At 43.1% G+C, this 18,655-nt stretch overlaps 1 protein-coding gene across 4 annotated transcripts in view; it reads right to left on the bottom strand.

Annotated features, from left to right (window-relative positions):
* pde3a (phosphodiesterase 3A, cGMP-inhibited) overlaps window positions 1-18,655 on the bottom strand; it is a 429,455-nt gene that overhangs the window by 73,545 nt on the left and 337,255 nt on the right. For all 4 annotated transcript variants that reach the window (XM_048554229.2, XM_059654697.1, XM_059654698.1 and 1 more), the window contains exons 5-6: window positions 11,798-11,934; window positions 10,273-10,492 (exon numbers count right to left, since the gene is read on the bottom strand). In XM_048554229.2, the coding sequence (XP_048410186.2) occupies window positions 10,273-10,492; window positions 11,798-11,934 (357 nt within the window). The remainder of the gene's footprint in view (window positions 1-10,272; window positions 10,493-11,797; window positions 11,935-18,655) is intronic.

Below are 18,655 nucleotides of genomic sequence, written 5' to 3'. Positions count from 1 at the left end.
CCACTCTGTTTTCTGAAGTTAATGGCTAAAATGTTCATTTTGCTGCCATTGATGGAGAGATTGTTGTCATTACACCATGCTGCTAAGAACTCAATCTCTTTCCTGTACTCTGTCTTGTCGTTGCTTGAGATCCAACGTACAACAGTGGTGTCATCAGCAAACTACTAAATGGAGTTGGGGCGGAATTTGGCCACATAGTCGTAAGTGTATAAGGTATACAGTCAGGGAGCTTATTACGCAGCCTTGCGGGGCGGCAGTGAGATAATCTCGATGTTGAGATGGGCCTCGTGCAACATCTTGACCGATTCTACCACTTATTTCACCACTGCCCATGTCATGCAGAACTGGGCAAGGTACTGCTGAGGGCATTGAGCAGGGGGAACATCACATTCAACTCTCTCTAGTTTCTTTCAGCCTTGGCAAGAGCAGTTGCCATGCCAAGCTATGATGCATCCAAACAGGATGCTTTCTATGGGGTATCTATAAAAATTGGTCACAGTCCTTATGGGCAACCCGAATTTCCTTAGCCTCCTGACCGTCTCATCGCTATGGACTGACCAGGACAGATTGTTGGCGATCGTCACTCTGGGGAACCTGATGCCCTCAATCATCTCCAGTCATAGATCACTGCTGTGTCAGATTTAGCAAACCAGGCAGGATTTCACTGAGATCAGGGATAATGGGAACTGCAGATGCTGGAGAATCCGAGATAACAAAGTGTGAAGCTGGACGAGCACAGCAGGCCAAGCAGCATCTTAGGAGCACAAAAGCTGACATTTCGGGCCTAGACCCTTCATCAGAAAAGGGGGAGGGGGAGAGGATTCTGAAATAAATAGGGAGAGACGGGGAGGCAGGCCAAAGACGGATAGAGGAGAAGGAGAAGATAGGTGGAGAGGACAGTATTGAGGGGGTGGGGGGGAGGTAGGGAGGGGATAGGTCAGTCCGGGGAGGACAGACAGGTCAAGGGGGCAGGATGAGGTTAGTAGGTAGCAAATGGAGGTGTGGCTTGAGGTGGGAGGAGGGGATAGGTGAGAGGAAGAGCAGGTTAGGGAGGTGGGGCAAGCTGGGCTGGTTTTGGGATGCAGTAGGGGGAGGGGAGATTTTGAAGCTGGTGAAATCCACATTGATACCATTGGGCTGCAGGGTTCCCAAGCGGAATATGAGTTGCTGTTCCTGCAACCTTCGGGTGGCATCATTGTGGAACTGCAGGAGGCCCAGGATGGGCATGTCGTCTGCAGAATGGGAGGGGGAGTTGAAATGATTCGCGACTGGGAGGTGCAGTTGTTTATTGCGAACCGAGCGTAGGTGCTCTGCAAAACAGTCCCCAAGCCTCCGCTTGGTTTCTCCAATGTAGAGGAAGCTACACCAGGTACAGCGGATGCAGTATACCACATTGGCGGATGTGCAGGTGAACATCTGCTTGATGTGGAAAGTCATCTTGGGGCCTGGGATGTGGGTGAGGGAGGAGGTGTGGGGGCAGGTGTAGCACAGCCTGCGGTTGCAGGGTAAAGTGCTGGGCGTGGTGGGGTAGGAGGGGAGTGTTGAGCGGACAAGGGAATCGCGGAGAGAGTGGTCTCTCCAGAAGGCAGACAAGGGTGGGGATGGAAAAATGTCTTTAGTGGTGGGGTCGGATTGTAGATGGCGGAAGTGTCGATAGATGATGCGTTGTATCTGGAGGTTGGTGGGGTGGTATGTGAGGACTAGGGGGATTTCTCCAGCTTCAAAATCTCCCCTCCCCTACTGCATCCCAAAACCAGCCCAGCTCATCCCCGCCTCCCTAACCTGTTCTTCCTCTCACCTATCCTGTCCTCCCACTTCAAGCCACACCTCCATTTCCTACCAACTAACCTTATCCGCCCCCTTGACTTGTCCATCCCCCGGGCTGACATATCCTCTCCCTACCTTCCCCCCACCCCCCCATACCCTCCTCTCCACCTGTCTTCTCCTCTATCCATCTTCGGTCTGCCTCCCTTTCTCTCCCCAATTATTTCAGAATCCTCTCCCCATCCCTCCTTTTCTGATCAAGGGTCTAGGCCCGAAACGTCAGCTTTTGTGCTCCTAAGATGCTGCTTGGCTTGCTGTGTTCATCCAGCTCCGCACTTTGTTATCTAGGATTTTATTGAGGCCTGGTTCCAACAGATCTGAGTTGATTACTCAATGACACTGTAAAATTGTTGCTGTTCAAAAGGCAAGCAGTCTGTTCCTGGAAAGCAATGCATCTTTTGTTAGCATGCTTTTCCTGTTTGCTAATTGCTGAACAATTTCAAAACTTGTGAAGATTTTCCATACAAGAGGCTCCTACATTGAATGATGAGAAGATATTCCGCTACATTTCCCCAGCTACATACATAGGCTGAAAGACCTATCTCAGTGCAGTCAGAATTGGTCCAAGAGCAGGCTGTGGTGAGGCTACTAGTTTGCTGATTTGTGCAGATGAAGGTTTAATAAGGATGATGGCCATACAGCAGGCAAGAATATAGTTATGTGGAGAAACAACTCCATGGTGGCTTTCGGTGAGCTCCATTTGCCAAGTGTCTCTATCTGATTTGCATTTTGGGAATTTGCATAGAGATAGTAAGAACCGCCGATGCTGGAGTCTGAGATAACAAGGTTGTGGAGTTGGAGGAACGCAGCAAGGTAGGCAGCATCAGAGGAGCAGGAATGCTGACATCTCCTGCATTGACACAGGATTCACCACATGGCTCTTGGTTTGATATGTTAGTGAGGAGTCACTTCGCATTCACTTCTGTCTGCTTCACATCACCTGCCTCGCACACAGCTTCTGCACTGAGATAGGTCTTTCAGCCTATGCACGTAGCTGGGGAAATTTAGCTGAATATCTTAACATCATTCAGTGTAGTCAATTTCCCAAAGGCACTGGGGCAAGAGCTGTACTCCTTAGGCTGAGTTCTAAACTGGGACCTTGGCCAGGATGGGGAATCTGTGTAGATTGGTTTTAAAAATGGGTGTGCACTCGTATTTACAATAAAGTGTCAGCCATCCCACCTATGTTCCTTGACAAGGATTTTTTTTGGCCTCCTCTTAAACCATATGCACGATGAAGAGTAATTCTTGGCTAGCAGTGTTTGAGTGTGTGGGCGGGCTTTAAAAATGGCTGTGTGCTGGGAAGCCCAGGAAATCCCAGGAATGGCAAACACATTAACTGCAGTAAAAGGAAGAAGTGGCGCACTGGGTAACTGTGTGCTACATCAGTAATGAGGTGAGGCTTGGACAATAACACGAGAATTCACATGACGGCGCCCCAAGCGAAGCTTTACAGGAATCTCGCAGAAATTAACAGCTCGCCAATTTCTCGTGAAATTTAGTTCGCTACTTCAGTGTCAATTTCTTGCTGTCAGTAGCCAGGGTCTTTTGAAGGAGGCTGCAGCTGGGGAAGAAAATTTGAGAAGATAGTGTGTGTTGAGTGTGCAGGAGTTGTTTTATACAGGCCAGGAATCACATGTCCTTATCATCAAAACCCTTTATTATACAGTAAACAATAGAGCTGTAGCTAGCTTCAGTCTCAACTTGAATTGGATTTATTTCGTATCTGGGACAGGTTGGATGACGTCAGGAAAGAAAACAACCAATAGATTGCATTCCCCTCCCCCAAGAGAAAAGCCCTTGTAACCTCCAGCCTGGAGTACCTTTCTGGTCTGAAGCAACTCAAACAATGCCAAACATAAAAGCCCACGGCTGTTTAACAAAAGATTAGGAATGATTCGCGCTCTCATCCTCAATACCCTCAGGGAATGTTACATATTTAAAAGGTGAATTTATGAGCCCACACCCTTCAGGAATGCATGTGCAGCGTTGCTCAGTTCTGGATCCCACAATCCACACTTTTTAAAACTAAGTAACTTTTATTGAAACATAGTCCATTTTGACTAACAAGAAAATATTTCCTCTGGTTAAGTCTGACATCCTTCTCTGTTCGTTGAGAATAAGCAGCAAACCACATCCATCAACCATAGATAGCGCTGTTGCCTTGGTTTACTCATTCACTCTTTAACACACGATAATTTCTTTGGGAGGTCTGTTCCTTTCCAGGGGTGGTGTGAGCGATGGCGAGATGGGATGGGTAAATACTGATTGAAAAAAAAGTCAGAATCCAGATCTGGATATTCTCCTCTCCTTGCCTAAGCAACAACATGATGCAAATTCCCAAATAAGATTTCTGAAGCAGGGTCCAGACCCGGAATGTCAGCATTCCTGCTCCTCTGATGCTGCCTGCCTTGCTGCGTTCCTCCAGTTCCAAAACCTTGTTATCTCAGATTCCAGCATCGGCAGTTCTTACTATCTCTATGCAAATTCCCAAAATGCAAATCAGAGCAGACAAACAAATGGAGCTCACCGAAAGCCACCATGGAGTTGTTTCTCCACATAACTATATTCTTGCCTGCTGTATGGCCATCATCCTTATTAAACCTTCATCTGCACAAATCAGCAAACTAGTGTCTGCAAAAGCCCCACCCTCACCGGCTCTGGGGGCTCTGATTTCCTTCCAGCGTCCAAAAATGTGCAGGTTAGGGTGGATTGGCCATGCTAAATTGCCCATCGTCTCCAGGGATGTGCAGGCTGGATGGATTAGCCACGTGAAATGCTGGGTTACAGGGATAGGTTGGGCGTGGGATGCTCTTCAGAGGGTCCATGTGGATTCGATGGGCCAAATGGCCTGCTTCCACATTGTAGGGATTCTATGATCCGAGCTGGGAATGAACACTTGTGGGAAGGAGTGAATACTCAAGATATCACTGTAGAAACTTTCCATGGCAATGCCACATCTGTAGATGTGCTATTTCAAGCAAATGGCATCAATGGGATGCAGCCCTCAGTGGAGTAAAGTGGAACTACAGGAGTACAGCAATGGTCTGCCAATGGCTCATCCTACACTCGAGTCTAAACCTACCCTAAAGCTGTTTCTGTCTCTTTGAATTCAGCTGAGTGAGGTAACTTAAAATGAAAGGAATGGGCTGAAAGCTTCATTTTAATGAATGCACAGCAACTCTTTGATGCCAGCAGTGTGCCAATGGAGGCTGGCCAGCACTGGGTTTCACGGCCTTCACCAGTGTCAAGTTGCTGCCCATCTGCCTTTGCAAGCGGACACTAAGTGCCAGAGCAGAAGAACAACTGCAGAGTTCGGTCTGACATCCAGCCTAATGTTTACCCATTAAACAACTATACCAGAGCAGACTATTCAGTAAATTCTCATATTGACCTGATTCCTGAATTCAAACAGTGACTTCACAACAAAAGCTTTTTGTTGTCTTTAAAGCAGTTTGGAACACCGAGCTGTGAAAGGTGCCATATAAATGAAAATCCTTCTTTTTAATTACTTTAATACCTGGATTATACAGAGATTGTTGTAATACATTTGCAACATGAAAGCAATTGAGTGTTCTCAGGGACCTGTGGCTCTATTAAAATACTAAACAATGTCGATTGGTAATTAAGTAAACTTTGAACGTTTCTAACAGATCTTGCAATGCTGAACATTCCTCCCTTAGTGCACTATCTGAAAGATAGTGCCCAATAATTAATTGAGACTGTAAATGAAATACATTCCACAGTAATTTCATAATAACGTAATCAAAGCTGTAATCATATCATCTGAAAGAAGTTATTTTTAAGAAATGTAAGACAAGATTTTTAAATGATTTTGAATAATACCCTTTAGTCAGCCAAATTGATCAAGGGTCCGTAAATCCAGGGTGGAGTTCTTCTATGTGCTTAGCATTAAAACTGCTCATCATTCATCTCATTTCACACCCTTACCGTCGTTCCACTTGCTCCATCAGCACTCCTACCCACCTCCCATCCCTTTATAAACGCATACAAATCATTACTTTTCCAGCCTGACCTATTTTTCGGGATGATTGAACTCAAAACACTAACTCGGTTTCTTTTTTACTCGATGCTGCTGACTGTTGAGCTTCTCCAGCACTTTCTGTGCGCAAAGATAGTAGGAACTTCTTTCCATGTGCATTTCAGATTTCCAGCATCTGTACTACTTTGCCATTACCTCACTGGTTATTTGAATCTTTGGTTTAAGGTCTCAACAAAGTGTGGCACCTCTAATAATAGTCTTCCCTTGAAACTGTCCTGACAAACCAACCTGGATTTTGTATCTAACTCCTGCTGTTCACACAAGAACAATCATTTCTCCTATTATGTTTGACCAACATTGTTTTTGCAGCAAATACAGCCTCGTATCAACTGGTTGTTCTTCTCAATTGTTGCTTTAACATCTCCAAATGTTGGGTTTCACGTTTGTCTACCTAACAGTGATTGTGCTTCAGAAGCATTTTATGGGTTCCAAAGCTATAAAAATGCAGTTGTTAGATGCATATTCCTTCATTTTAATGATATGTAATACTTAACTGGTAGTTATTTTACACAATGATTTTAAATCCTCATTTCAACTCACCAAATATGTTTTATAACCGAAGTGCTATAAAAGTAAATTGATGAGCTGCTGCAATGGGTGAGAGATTTCACCTTTGTTCTCTTTTGTTTGCTGAGTTAATGAATTGTTGGGATATTTGTTTGTAATGCTTGAGAACCTTTCCAAACAGAAAGGCATCATTTACATTAGCTAGCTGCTAGATTTTGTCATTCGCAATTCCTCGAGGAGATGCAAAAGCAGACACGTTCTTCTATAAACAATTCAATCATCCATCAGCATTTCAGGAACCACCAACAATTAGGATAAAAACAACTGGATCAAGTTAACATAAAGCAGACATTTTCTTAAATAAACAACATCGCAAAGGAATATTGAATCCACTGGTGGAACCCCCAACCCTTTCTAAATAAGCTACTGGAACCTGCAAACTGGTAGCCAGGCAAAAGGGAAAGGTAACACTGGACTAGTGGACATACCTGTGTGGGTAATTTCACCTGGGCAATGACTAAACAGACAGTATTGCAACTCCTTCATATTCAGTACTATGAGTCTGCCGAGTGAACTGAATATCTGATTCTACGCCAGTTGGACAATATGTCAGAGTTTTTTTGTGTTGCTGTTGAAAATGACTTTTTCCTCACAGTCCACAAGAGGATAGCTGATGGCTTGTCCTCTATGGAATGGTTTCAACCGTCTGGTCGGGAAAGAAGCTTTGATCTTTTTTGTGAGCAGATGCCAACCCCTAAACTTGTGACAGTATCAGTAAACAGCACTTGGAAGATATAAAAGATATGAACTCATAAAATATAACAGTGAGAAGAACCCAATTGTTACTGAATGGCGCTAATGTTGAAGGTTGTTAGAAAACTTGGATTCCTATAGTATCGTTAGATAATGGAAAGTCTGAAGGCGGTTTGTGAAAAAGAAAGGATTTGATACCAATCATTTAGGGTGCTTTTACAGCAGATGACTAAAAATTTGGTTAAAGAAATAGGTTTCTTTTAGGAACAAGCTGGAGATGGTTACAGGAATGGAGAGTTTTAGGAGGGGGACCCCAGTGCATCAGGACTAGGCAGCCAATACTACAGCAACCCAATGGAGGAGTGACTACATTGGAGATGTCCAAGGGGCGAGATTCGGATAAGCTTATATACCTTGGAGTGGGGATCGTGGGGACGAGGTTAGAGAGCTGGGGAGGGACCGAGGTAGTGGGAAAGATTTGAAGAAAGGGCAAAAAAAACTTACAGTCGAGCATTTGTTAACAGGGTACTAATGAAGGTCAGCAAGCACAGAGTGGTTGGATGAACAGGGCTCAGTGAGAGCTTGGCTAATGGTCAGAACTATTGATACCTCACAATTACAAGCGGTAGAATGTGGGATGTAGTCCAGGAATACGTTGGAATCGTCAGGTAGAGAGATAACAAAGGCATGGATGAGAGTTATAGCTGAGCTGAGCCTGGAATAGATTGGGGCAGTTTCATGAGGTAGAAGTAATGATCTTCATGATGACAGTTATGCAGTGGGAAGCTCCTCTCTGGGTCAAATTTGACACCAAGTTTACAAACAGCCTGGTTCTGCCAGGGGAAGGGAGAGAGTTATTAGCAGGGGAATGGAGATTGAAGGCTAATGGCTTCACCCTGCCCAAAACTCAGGTGGAATAGGATTCTGCCCATGGATGTCAGGCAAGCAGTGAAATAGCAGACGGGTTGAGAGTGCTGGGTGTTGTCACTGGACGTGTGGGGAACTGACAGTACCTTTTCAAGAGGAAGCATGAAGATGAGACACAGGAGGTGCTCAAGGATAGGTCTTTGGAGGCCACCAGTGGGAGTAATGTGAGTGGAAGGAGAAGGAAAGGCAGATGATTGCCTGGTCGAGTTTAGATAGGTAAGCATGGAACATGCTGAGAACAGTCCCGACCTCACTGGATGGCAGTGGAGAGGACGTCAAGAATGATGATGCAGGCAGCCACAGCAAAAGCTGCAGGAACATCAAGAAGAATGAGGAGGAATGGTTACTGTTGGAGCAGTTGCTTAGATGTGAATGAATTAAAGACAATGTCAAACCTATCAATGTAGCGTAGCAAAAACAAGAGCTGCTTAAAAACACAATGTGCTGCTTTTGGCTTGCTGTTCTAATTGAATTACAAACTTCATTCATGGTGAATGGGGCTGGGCAGAGGTCGGTTGGTGGGGGGTTGTGGTTAGTTTAAACTAACTGTAGCACAAAGCCCTTGAGTGGTAGGTCAATTTACACCTGCTCAATATTATTCATCATTGACTTCAGTACAACACAAAATTGTACAGAGTGTGAAACCAGCATTACGTCAGTGGGCCCTCTCCCCATCTGCCGTTTATTCTTTAACCCCTCCCCCTACCCCATCTCCTGCAAATAAACCAATATTTTCCCAGGTATCATCAGTTCTGAGGAAGACCCGAAATGTTAACTCTGATTTCTCTTCACAGCTGCTGCCAGACCCGCTAAGCTGTTCCGGTAATTTCTGTTTTTGTTTCTGATTCACAGCATCTGCAGTTTTTTGGGTTATTACACCAATCCCATCGGTCTCTTGACGGGCAATGTTGTACACTGATTCCTCATTTACTTTAAGCAGTTGTGATAAGTGATATCATTTTGTGACAAAGACCGCTTAATGTCCTCAGAAAGTAAAACCTCTTGAAACCAGCTCAACTGTCAACATGAGAATGTAATAATGAAGATTTAGGGAGTGTCATATGCTCAGTGCAAGTTCTCTTGTGGTTTTTAGTTTAAAGATTTCAACAAATTGCACCGCAGTTAATTTTGACTTTGTGTGATAGAGTACAACAGATTATCGCAAATCAACAGTCCCTTTGAAATCTCTTTCATATCATTTAATAATTAGCTAAAAGCAAGGGGCTGTCCTCTGCAGGATAGGCCCAAAACGTCAGCTCTCCTGCTCCTAAGATGCTGCTTGGCCTGCTGTGTTCATCCAGCTCTATGCTTTGTTATCTCTGACCAGGCATTCTGTCTTTTTCTTATTTATTCGTGGGATGAGGATGCTGTTGGTTAGTCCAGAATTTGGTCAGAAGGTAGTCAGGTGGCCACCACATTGCTGTGGGTCTGGAGTCACATGTAGGTCAGACTAGACCAAGTTTCTCCCCCAAAAGGACATTAGCGAACTGGAAGTATTTACATGACAATTGGCAAGGGATACATCTTCATCAATGTGCTTGTAATTCAAGATATTTTATTGAATTCAAATTTCACCATCTGCTGTGGCAGGATTTGAAGCCAGGTTTCCAGAACGTTACCTAAATTTCTGCTCTAATAGTCCAGTGATAATGCCACTAGGCCCATCGCCTCCCCTAGGGTGTTAGCCTTCACGGTGGCTTGGCCAAACAAACTCAACTTGTGAACTGATTCAGAGATAGTAAGGACAACAGATGCTGGAGAATCTGTGATAACAAGGTGTAGAGCTGGACGTTTCGGGCTTAAGAAGGGTCTAGGCATGAAACGTTGGCCTTCCTGCTCCTCTGATGCTGCTTGGCCTGCTATGTTCATCCAGCTCTACACCTTGTTATTTCAACTTGTGAACTGAGCAGCACCCTCTCCTCAGGCAGTATAAATCTCACTCCTTTTGAAATTTGATAGTCTGGCTCAAGATACTCAAGATGAGTACAAGATAAAGAGAACTTCAATAGTGAGTCTCTTTTCTCAATAATACTAACGATTTTTACTGAGGTGGCTGTTGGTTTGCCACTGCCCATTTTTACACTGTCAAACACAGACAAAACCTACCACACCGTCCTTAAGAGCGTACGTCCATCTCCAAAGAGATCAGCAAATTAAATGTAACAGAGTGACAGCAAAAATAATTCTAAACATCTTACCTGCTACACACCATGCAGCTACTCCTGTATTGCCCTGTGACATCTGGTGCACTCTGAGTGTACGTTAAGGGCTTATGTGGGTTCCGGCCTGGCTTAGTCAGGATATCAGCTGTGTCTGGAAATTCAACAGCTGAGGTTTTGCTCGTGGGACTACCGGCTGGAGTCCCCTGGATCGGGGAATGGCACGGAGAGTTGAGAGGTGTGATGTTTGAAGAGTAACCTAACAAAAGAGCATCCCAGTCAGATAATTCTGTACCAGCAGCAAGAATTACAACTAACCGAGGCAACAATAGTTAACAATAGTTAATACAAGGGGTTAGAAGATTTTACAGTAATTGTATCAAAATTTTCAAGTTACCAAAAGGAACAGGCCATTTTCTTTTATGCTGCTAATGGGGCCTGGGCATCACTGGCAAGACCAACATTGGTTGCCCATCCCAATTTTTACAAATTTAACCTCGGGATGTGGGCCTCAGTGGCCAGACCAGCATGGGTCACCCATCCCTAATTGCCCAGAGGGCAGTTAAGAGTCAGCCACATTGCTGTGGAGTCACTTATAGGCAAGACAATATGAGGATGACAGATTTCCTTCCCTAACGGACATTAGTGAACTAGATGTGTTTGATCAACAGTTGATAATGGTTTCACAGTTGCTATTAAACTAGCTTTCAATTCCAGCGTTTTTAAAATTCATTTCAAATTTAGGTTCAATCCTATATCCCGATGGAAACAGCCTGGAGTTCTGTTTACTAGGCCAACAACATTGCTATTAGGTCACTGCATCGCCAAGTGTCCTTGAACTGGATGGCTTGAGGCATGACAGGAAGATGTCAACTATATTGTTGTATAGTCAACTAAGTAAGGATGGGGAGGATGGGCTAGTGATATTATCGCTGGACTGTTAATCCAGTGATCCAGCGTTGTTCTGGGGTCATTTGAATCCTGCCACAATAGATGGCGGAATGTAAATTCAATAAAAGAAAATACAAATCTGGAATGAAGAGTCAAGTGACGGCCATAAATCCATTGTCGATTGTTACAAAAACCCATCTGATTCACTAAAGCCCTTTCAGGAAGGCACTTACCATTCATAACTGGTTTAGCTTACATTTGACTCCAGGTCCACAGCAACATGGTTGACTCTTACCTCCATCTTGGCAATTTGGGATGGACAAGTAACATTGGCCTAGCTAGCGCATCCCATGAACAAACAAACAAAAGTTTAGATTGGTGCATTTTCTTTCTGAGAAGGCAGTAATGCAGCCAGTGGACCAATGGCTATTAAGAAGACCAGATTTCAATTCCAAATTTATTCATGGAATTCAAATTCCACCAGCCAAATTGATGGTATCCAAACTCATCACCCCAAAGCACTGGCCTGTACCTTTCAATGATGACAATGACATTACCACCACCTTCTCCTACATTAATTGAGAGAAACTAATTAATCTCACTGGGGAATACAGCACTTGAACAGAATTCTAAAAACATATACTAAGAGAATAAAAATAAATATTCTTTTTACCTTGCCGCAATTGCCTTTTAGCATTTACGTGATTATTTGTGGCAACAGCATAGGAGGCTGAGAATGATCTGCTTTTGGCAATGGTCATCAGAACTGAGGGAGAGCAACTGTTGTTCCAAGACTCTGTAGTAAAAGAACTGAAACAAGCAAGGGACACATGAGTGTTATCCAACACTGCTCGAGTTTAGAGTTCAACTAACTGCTGAAGTTTCAAAATGAAATCATTTTCCATCATGCAGTGTCATCTTTACTACATGTGTTGAGTCAAATCATCCACTAAGCTGACAGCAAGTTTAATGCTTCAGAACTCACAGCCTGTAGATGGTCCTGCTGGTTGGCTGGTTGTAACATTATAGAGATAATGGATAGAGTATTATTGTAAAGGAAACATAATTAAAATGCTGGCCTTTAGAGATTGCCAGGACACCTGAAAGATAAAGGCAGTTTGGAAGGTTATTCAGTGGTTAGCACTGCTGCCTCACAGTGCCAGGGACCTGGGTTCAATTCCACCCTTGGGCAACTGTCTGTGTGGAGTTTTCACATTCCCCTCTGTGTCTGCATGTGTTTCCTCTGGGTGCTCTGGTTTCCTCCCGCAGTCCAAGGATGTGCTGGTTGGGTTGATCGACCATGCTAAATAGCCCATAGTGTCCAAAGGTGTGTAGGCCAGGTGGGTTAGCCATGGGAAATGCAGGGTTAGGGTAGTGGGGTGGGTGTGGATGAGGCGGCCTTCAGACGGTCAGTGTGGACTCAATGGGCCAAATAGCCTGTTTCCACATTGTAGGGATTCTATGTATTTTTAATATAGTCAGAAGTCAAAATTGTGATTTAGTAGGTAAGGAGAGATCGTTCCAAATCATAAAAGGATTGAGAACGAGGGAGCACAGATTTAAAGTATTTGATAAAAGAAACAAAAGTGATATGAGGAAGATATTTTTAAACTGGGTGGAAGACATTACCTGAGAGGTTCAGCTTCAATTGAGGCTTTCAAAAAGGAATGGGACTGTTACTTGAATCTAGACACAGTACAAGATTGTGGGAAGGCTGCAGAAGAATGAGTATTATGTGAAATGCTCAATGAAAGGAGCCAGCATGTGCACAATGGGCCAAATGGTTTCCTGCTGCACTGAAACAATTCTGTGAATCAGAGATGTTCAGTGGGAGAGGTTTTTAATTTCAGTATGGATCTCATGTGACTTGAAGCTTAATGGAAGAAGTTAGTCAAAAGATGGCTCAACACATCTGCTCAATCAGCAGAGTACGATACAAACCCCATCATGATTGCTGTAGCTTAAACTCAAAGTGAATCTTGTGGAGTTTAAGATTGCCTAATTTACTACTAGTGGGAGAATTTACAGTCAGCCACACAATGCCACACTTCTAAAGCAGAAGTCACACGACACCAGGTGAAGTCACCTGACGAAGGAGCAGCATCTCAAAAACTTGTCATTTCAAAATAAACCTGTTGGACAATAGCCTGGTGTCGTGTGACTTCTGACCTTGTCCAACAGCAGCACCTTCACATCATCGTTCAAAAGAAAGTAATCAGGAAGTATCAGAACTGTCTAACAAGGGTCTGAAATCTCCAAAGTCAAGGGACCGTATGGAAAGGCTTTTCCTGAGAATAATCAGAACCGTGGAAAGTTCTCCACAGGACTGTGGGATACTTAAGGGTAGTCCCTAGAGAAGTTCATGCTACCATGAAGATCGAGGTGACTTCCAACATAATTTGGGAGGAAGCATGCAGCAAACAGAAGTACATAACATACATAGTTACAAAATATATTACTAAATCATTAATGCTCACTTTAAGTCTTTTGTATATCAAAAAGTTTGCTTTATGCATAAGGAACTTGGTATGCATTCTTGGTAATAAGATTTTTTTCCAATCCCTAACTAATTTAAAACTAGGAGAGACAATAAATATACATGATGCTGGCTAATGTCGTTTGTGACTAGACCTGTTAATGGTCTATGTCATTCTGTAACTAGATGATTTATAAATTTGAGATCGCAAATGTCCTGATTCTCAAGTACATTCTTTAAGCGAATCAAAGCTGTGATGGACACAATTATTCGTGAAGAACTGGTTTATAACTTACAAACAGGTACTTGTACTGTAGACAATCTTCCTTTAGCGACAGCATGAAGTTTGTCATTTGGTAGTATATGACTTGAGTATTGCTATGAAAGGCACATTTTGATGAAGCTTTTTGATTTGCATTTGTCAGAATAATTCTCAAGGAATGTCAACGTAAAGGGAAAAGAAACTTCTTACTGTATGAGAAGTTGACAAATGGACTCTGAATGGTGAGGCATTACCTTGGAGCATTTACCAGTTATATGATGACTGGCAGTTAACTGCCAATATTTGTTTACATGTTAAACCAGGCAAGCAGAATCTGATTGGTCAAGACATTGCCAGACAAATGAACCACAAAATGATTGTTACCCAGTTTGTTGAGTTGACAAAGACATTACACGTGTATATATAACGGTGTAAAGAAGAGGGTACTGTATATTCATATATGTAACTTCCTCTACAATAAGAGCAACTCCTACAAGTCCAAGTGACAATCCTAATTTGGTTGTCAGTGAAATTCTTCACACACTCAGGACTGTTTAGCAAATGCTGTCCAAATTGTGGAATCACATCTAATGATGGACGCTGATTTTTGGGTTTTGCAAGTACCAGCTGATTGGGCACAGTCGAATCTTGCCTGTTGCAAACAGCTGAAGAGACTTGCTTTTTGTAACTATCCATCAATATTTTACAGCCTTCATTCCGTGTATCACACCAGCACTGACATCCCTGTATCACATTGCTCATTTGTTGTCAGCATCCTCTACACCACTCGTGTTGCTCCTGCATTGTGACAGGGTGAAACACCTAGCTTCAGCTGTAGCTCAAACATTTGTGACAACTTATCCTGCCAGGGTAATCTGAACCTTTTTTAGAATCATAGATTCCCTACAGTGTGGAAGAAGACCATTCAGCCCATCATGTCCACACTGGCCCTCTGAACAGCTTCCCACCCAGATCTACACTAGCAACTTATCTCTGTAACCCTGCATTTCCCATGGCTAATCCATCTAGCCTGCAAACTCCTGGACTCTATGGGCAATTTAACATGGCCAATCCACCTAACCTGCACATCTCTGGACTGTGGGCGGTCGCCAGAGCACCCGGAAGAAACCCCACGTGGACACAGTCAGAATGGACAAACTCCACACAGACAGGCAACCCAGGGTGGAATCGAACCTGGGTCTCTGGTGCCGTGAGGCAGCAGTGCTAAGCACTGAGAGTCACCCTCAGGAAATTTGCAAAGGATAGGAGGTTAGATGTCAATCCATTGAAAACACATTTGCATGAACCCTACCTAAGGCTGGCACTCATCAATAAAACAACAACCACTTTAGGAACATCTGTGGAACTCACAGTACGGTGTACTTGTGTGTACAGGAAGATACATATATTAATGCACACAGCCCTGTTCTTTGGAGACAGGCTGAAGACAGACTCAACCATGCATGTTTCAACTCAATGAAATAGGTGATAACCATTCTCTGGTTCATTTCTCACGGCAATGTTTTGAACAATCAGAATCAACTTGTCTGGTTTAAAACATAAACAAAGCTTGGTGGTTAACTGTCAATCATCATTGTGGATGTACTCTCCCTTACAATGTCTCTATGTGTAAGATTCCACTTGCCAACCAATTACCACTCTCCTCTCACATGTAAATATTGTATTTGTTTTACTTTTGTGTTCTTGCAACTTGTCCTGTTGTGCGCAAGACGGAACGTTTCAACAGAATGTGTCCTTTGTGAGCAATACTCAACAAAAAGACATGGGGGTAAATTTTTTTTTACACAGAGGGTGGGTCATGTGTGGAATGCACCTCCTGAGGAATTGATGGACGTGGGCACAACTGCAATGTTTAAAAGACAAGTACATGAATAGGAAAGGTTTGGAGAGATATGGGCCAGGACTGGGCAGGTGGGACTAGTTCAGTTTGGGATTATGTTTGGTATAGACTGGTTGGACTGAAGGGTCTGTTTTCATGCTGTATGACTCATTGTGAACCGATAAGAATTAACAAATAAAGGTCCCACACACCTGCATTTGTTTTGCAACTAAATTCTGTGCGATGGCAATGTTAACACTCCGTTTCATTTAATACTCCCAGTAGAGGAGAAATGTGCCCCTATGAGAACATTTTACACATAGGAGGAGAGGACAGCGTAAGGAGACCAGAATTTAATACAGCAAGAGGGGAAATGAGCAACTACACCTGCATAAGGACTTCGAGGAAACAAAACAGATTGACCAAGTGAGTTTGCATGTAGAGTTCCAGAAGACCGGATGCAGTGCGTGAATAATCAGCCTCTGATGTTGCAGTATAGAAGACTGAGAGATGCAGGGGGAGGAGAGGGTATGTGGAACATGAAACAACCTTGGGTGAACTGGCTCGTTCTCAGCTCACAGGCGGCTAAGCATGTGGTTAGAGTCGGAACATCCTGTACTGTGACTGACTGAGCTGTTCCTATTCATCGATAACATGCCAGTTTCTCACTGGACGTGCCCGGATTTCTTATTGTTTCAGATCAGAACTCATGTCTCGAGATCACCAGGCTCAGAGCTTCTGTTTCCCTCCCTCAGTTTGTCCACCAGCTACAAGCACCTATCAGCGTTTTCAAGAACGGCAAACATTCCCGGCAGCATGTCTGCTCCCTGAAGCGCTCAAAAATGAAGGGTTGTCAGCTCAGATTTGACACAAAAATTCATCTGATTTGTGGTGATGCCTTCTTTGTCTGCCTCTGTCCACTTCCCAACTTATACAGATAAGGTCTTTGTAATAAATTATCCCCACTTAAATGAAGTGCATTGTCAGCTGTTATGAAGAAATGAGAAATACACACTGTCTAACATGCAAATTACACAAGTGTAGCCTTTACAATACTGAGCAAGCAGCAGATTTCACCAGATGAGGTGATAATGCATTTCATTGCATGACTAGCATCCAACTCTTGCAGCAGGGAGTTACACAGGTAAACAGTGATGAAAAAACTATGATCCTATCAATCAGTCTCTCATGCCTTGCAAATGGGAAATGGCCCTGGGCAGAGACGCAACAAGCGGTCCCCTTAATGACAATAATGACAATCTATAAAGGCAAGAGGATCAAAGGTCACCAGGCATAAATGGGAATATGGAATTTGGAACCAAACAAATCAGCCATGAGTGTGCAATAACTCCGTGGGTCGTCCACAGCCAAATTCATTTTAAAAGTCCTTCAAATTATAATGATAGACAGCATCGGAAAGTTGTTCTATAATTATATGAATCACACTGCCCAGCTCACGCTCAACAATAATTTGCATTCATAAGAACCGATAACACAGAAAGGAAATTCTAAGATGCCTCACTGGGAGAAAACCTGGGAGGAGGTGGCCTTAAAGGAGGAGTCGGAGGAGGCCAAGTTGAGGGACGTGCAGTTGTAAAGATAAAGACAATGTAGGCAGGCAACTAGGATTAATTTTAAATTAAGAGATAACATGCTGGGAAGCTGGATGAACACAGCAGGCCAAGCAGCGTCAGAGGAGCAGGAAAGCTGACGTTTCGGGTCGATTCCCTTCTTCTGAAGGATCTGAAATGTCTGCTTTCCTGCTCCTCTGACTCTGCTTGGCCTGCTGTGTACACCAAGCTTCATGTCGTGTTATCTCAGATTCTTCAGCATCGGCAGTTCCTACTATCTCTGCATTAATTTTAAATTGCTTGTCTTCAGAATTGGCACAGACAAGATAGGCTAAATTATTGCCTCCTATTTGTATAGTTCTTTCAAGTTACCTCTGGACCCAGTTGTAAATTTACTGTACTCAGATACATAATCAAGGATAGCCATTATTCCTAACCAGAATGAGAGTTTAACAGGCAGTCAAGCAGGCTATCATGATTAATGTCTTATGTGCAGCTAAGACAACAAAACATTTAGTCATAATTACAGTAAGAAAGGTTATTCTACAGAATGAAAATGAACAAGTTTGACTTAATTGCACCAATTTCTACATCATGTAGATTCTAATGCAGGCTCAGAGTTGAAACATTTTTCTTTGATTGGCATTGGTTTGATGCAGGTCTAAATGCACATTAATCCAGCTCCATTCAACAGAGTTATTTATTGTAACAATAGCTTGAAGATGGTCCATCTTCCCACCAGCACTAGATATTCTCTTCCATGAAAAGTGCTGCAATAATAAAGAATTAAAAAACCAGACTGTTTAAGTCAGTTCGAATGGAGCAGTGGGATCAGGCCAGAATCAGTCAAAATGGCAGCAATTTGCTGTATTCTGATTAATTCAATCATTTTTCATAAAACACTAGTCTTTTTGGGACTTGCAGTAAATGCGTAAATTAATTTATCTGAAAATACAACGATAGTTTACAGAGTAGTCAAAATTTATCGTTCTAACTGACACCCAAACTTAATGAATTTTCAAGAAGCAGTGCAGTTATTTCCTTCAAACTTTTGCATTCAATAATTAAGTTTAATTCTTGATTGATGCGTTGATACAAAATGGATCAACCACTGATTAAAATAAATGATTCCTGCCCCTCTCAGCACAGCTTATGTATGTGTCTGGCCACTGTGTTCGACACAGTAGAAGTGGTGAGATGAAAGAATGGAAATGGGATCATGTAAAGCCAGGTATTTATTTACCCTGAAACAATTTACAAGATTAATTAGTAATCGCTTACTTTTTCCACTCTATCTTAAACACTATTCACATTAGTTCAATAAAGAAAGAACAAACTTGCATGCCACACAGCAGCTTTTGCAGCCCGAGGACATCTCACAG

This window comes from Stegostoma tigrinum, chromosome 25 (genome assembly GCF_030684315.1).
Source record: "Stegostoma tigrinum isolate sSteTig4 chromosome 25, sSteTig4.hap1, whole genome shotgun sequence".
NCBI classification, from domain to species: domain Eukaryota; kingdom Metazoa; phylum Chordata; class Chondrichthyes; order Orectolobiformes; family Stegostomatidae; genus Stegostoma; species Stegostoma tigrinum.
Note: the sequence above shows the minus strand (reverse complement) of the source record. Positions and strands in the feature narration are given on the sequence as shown.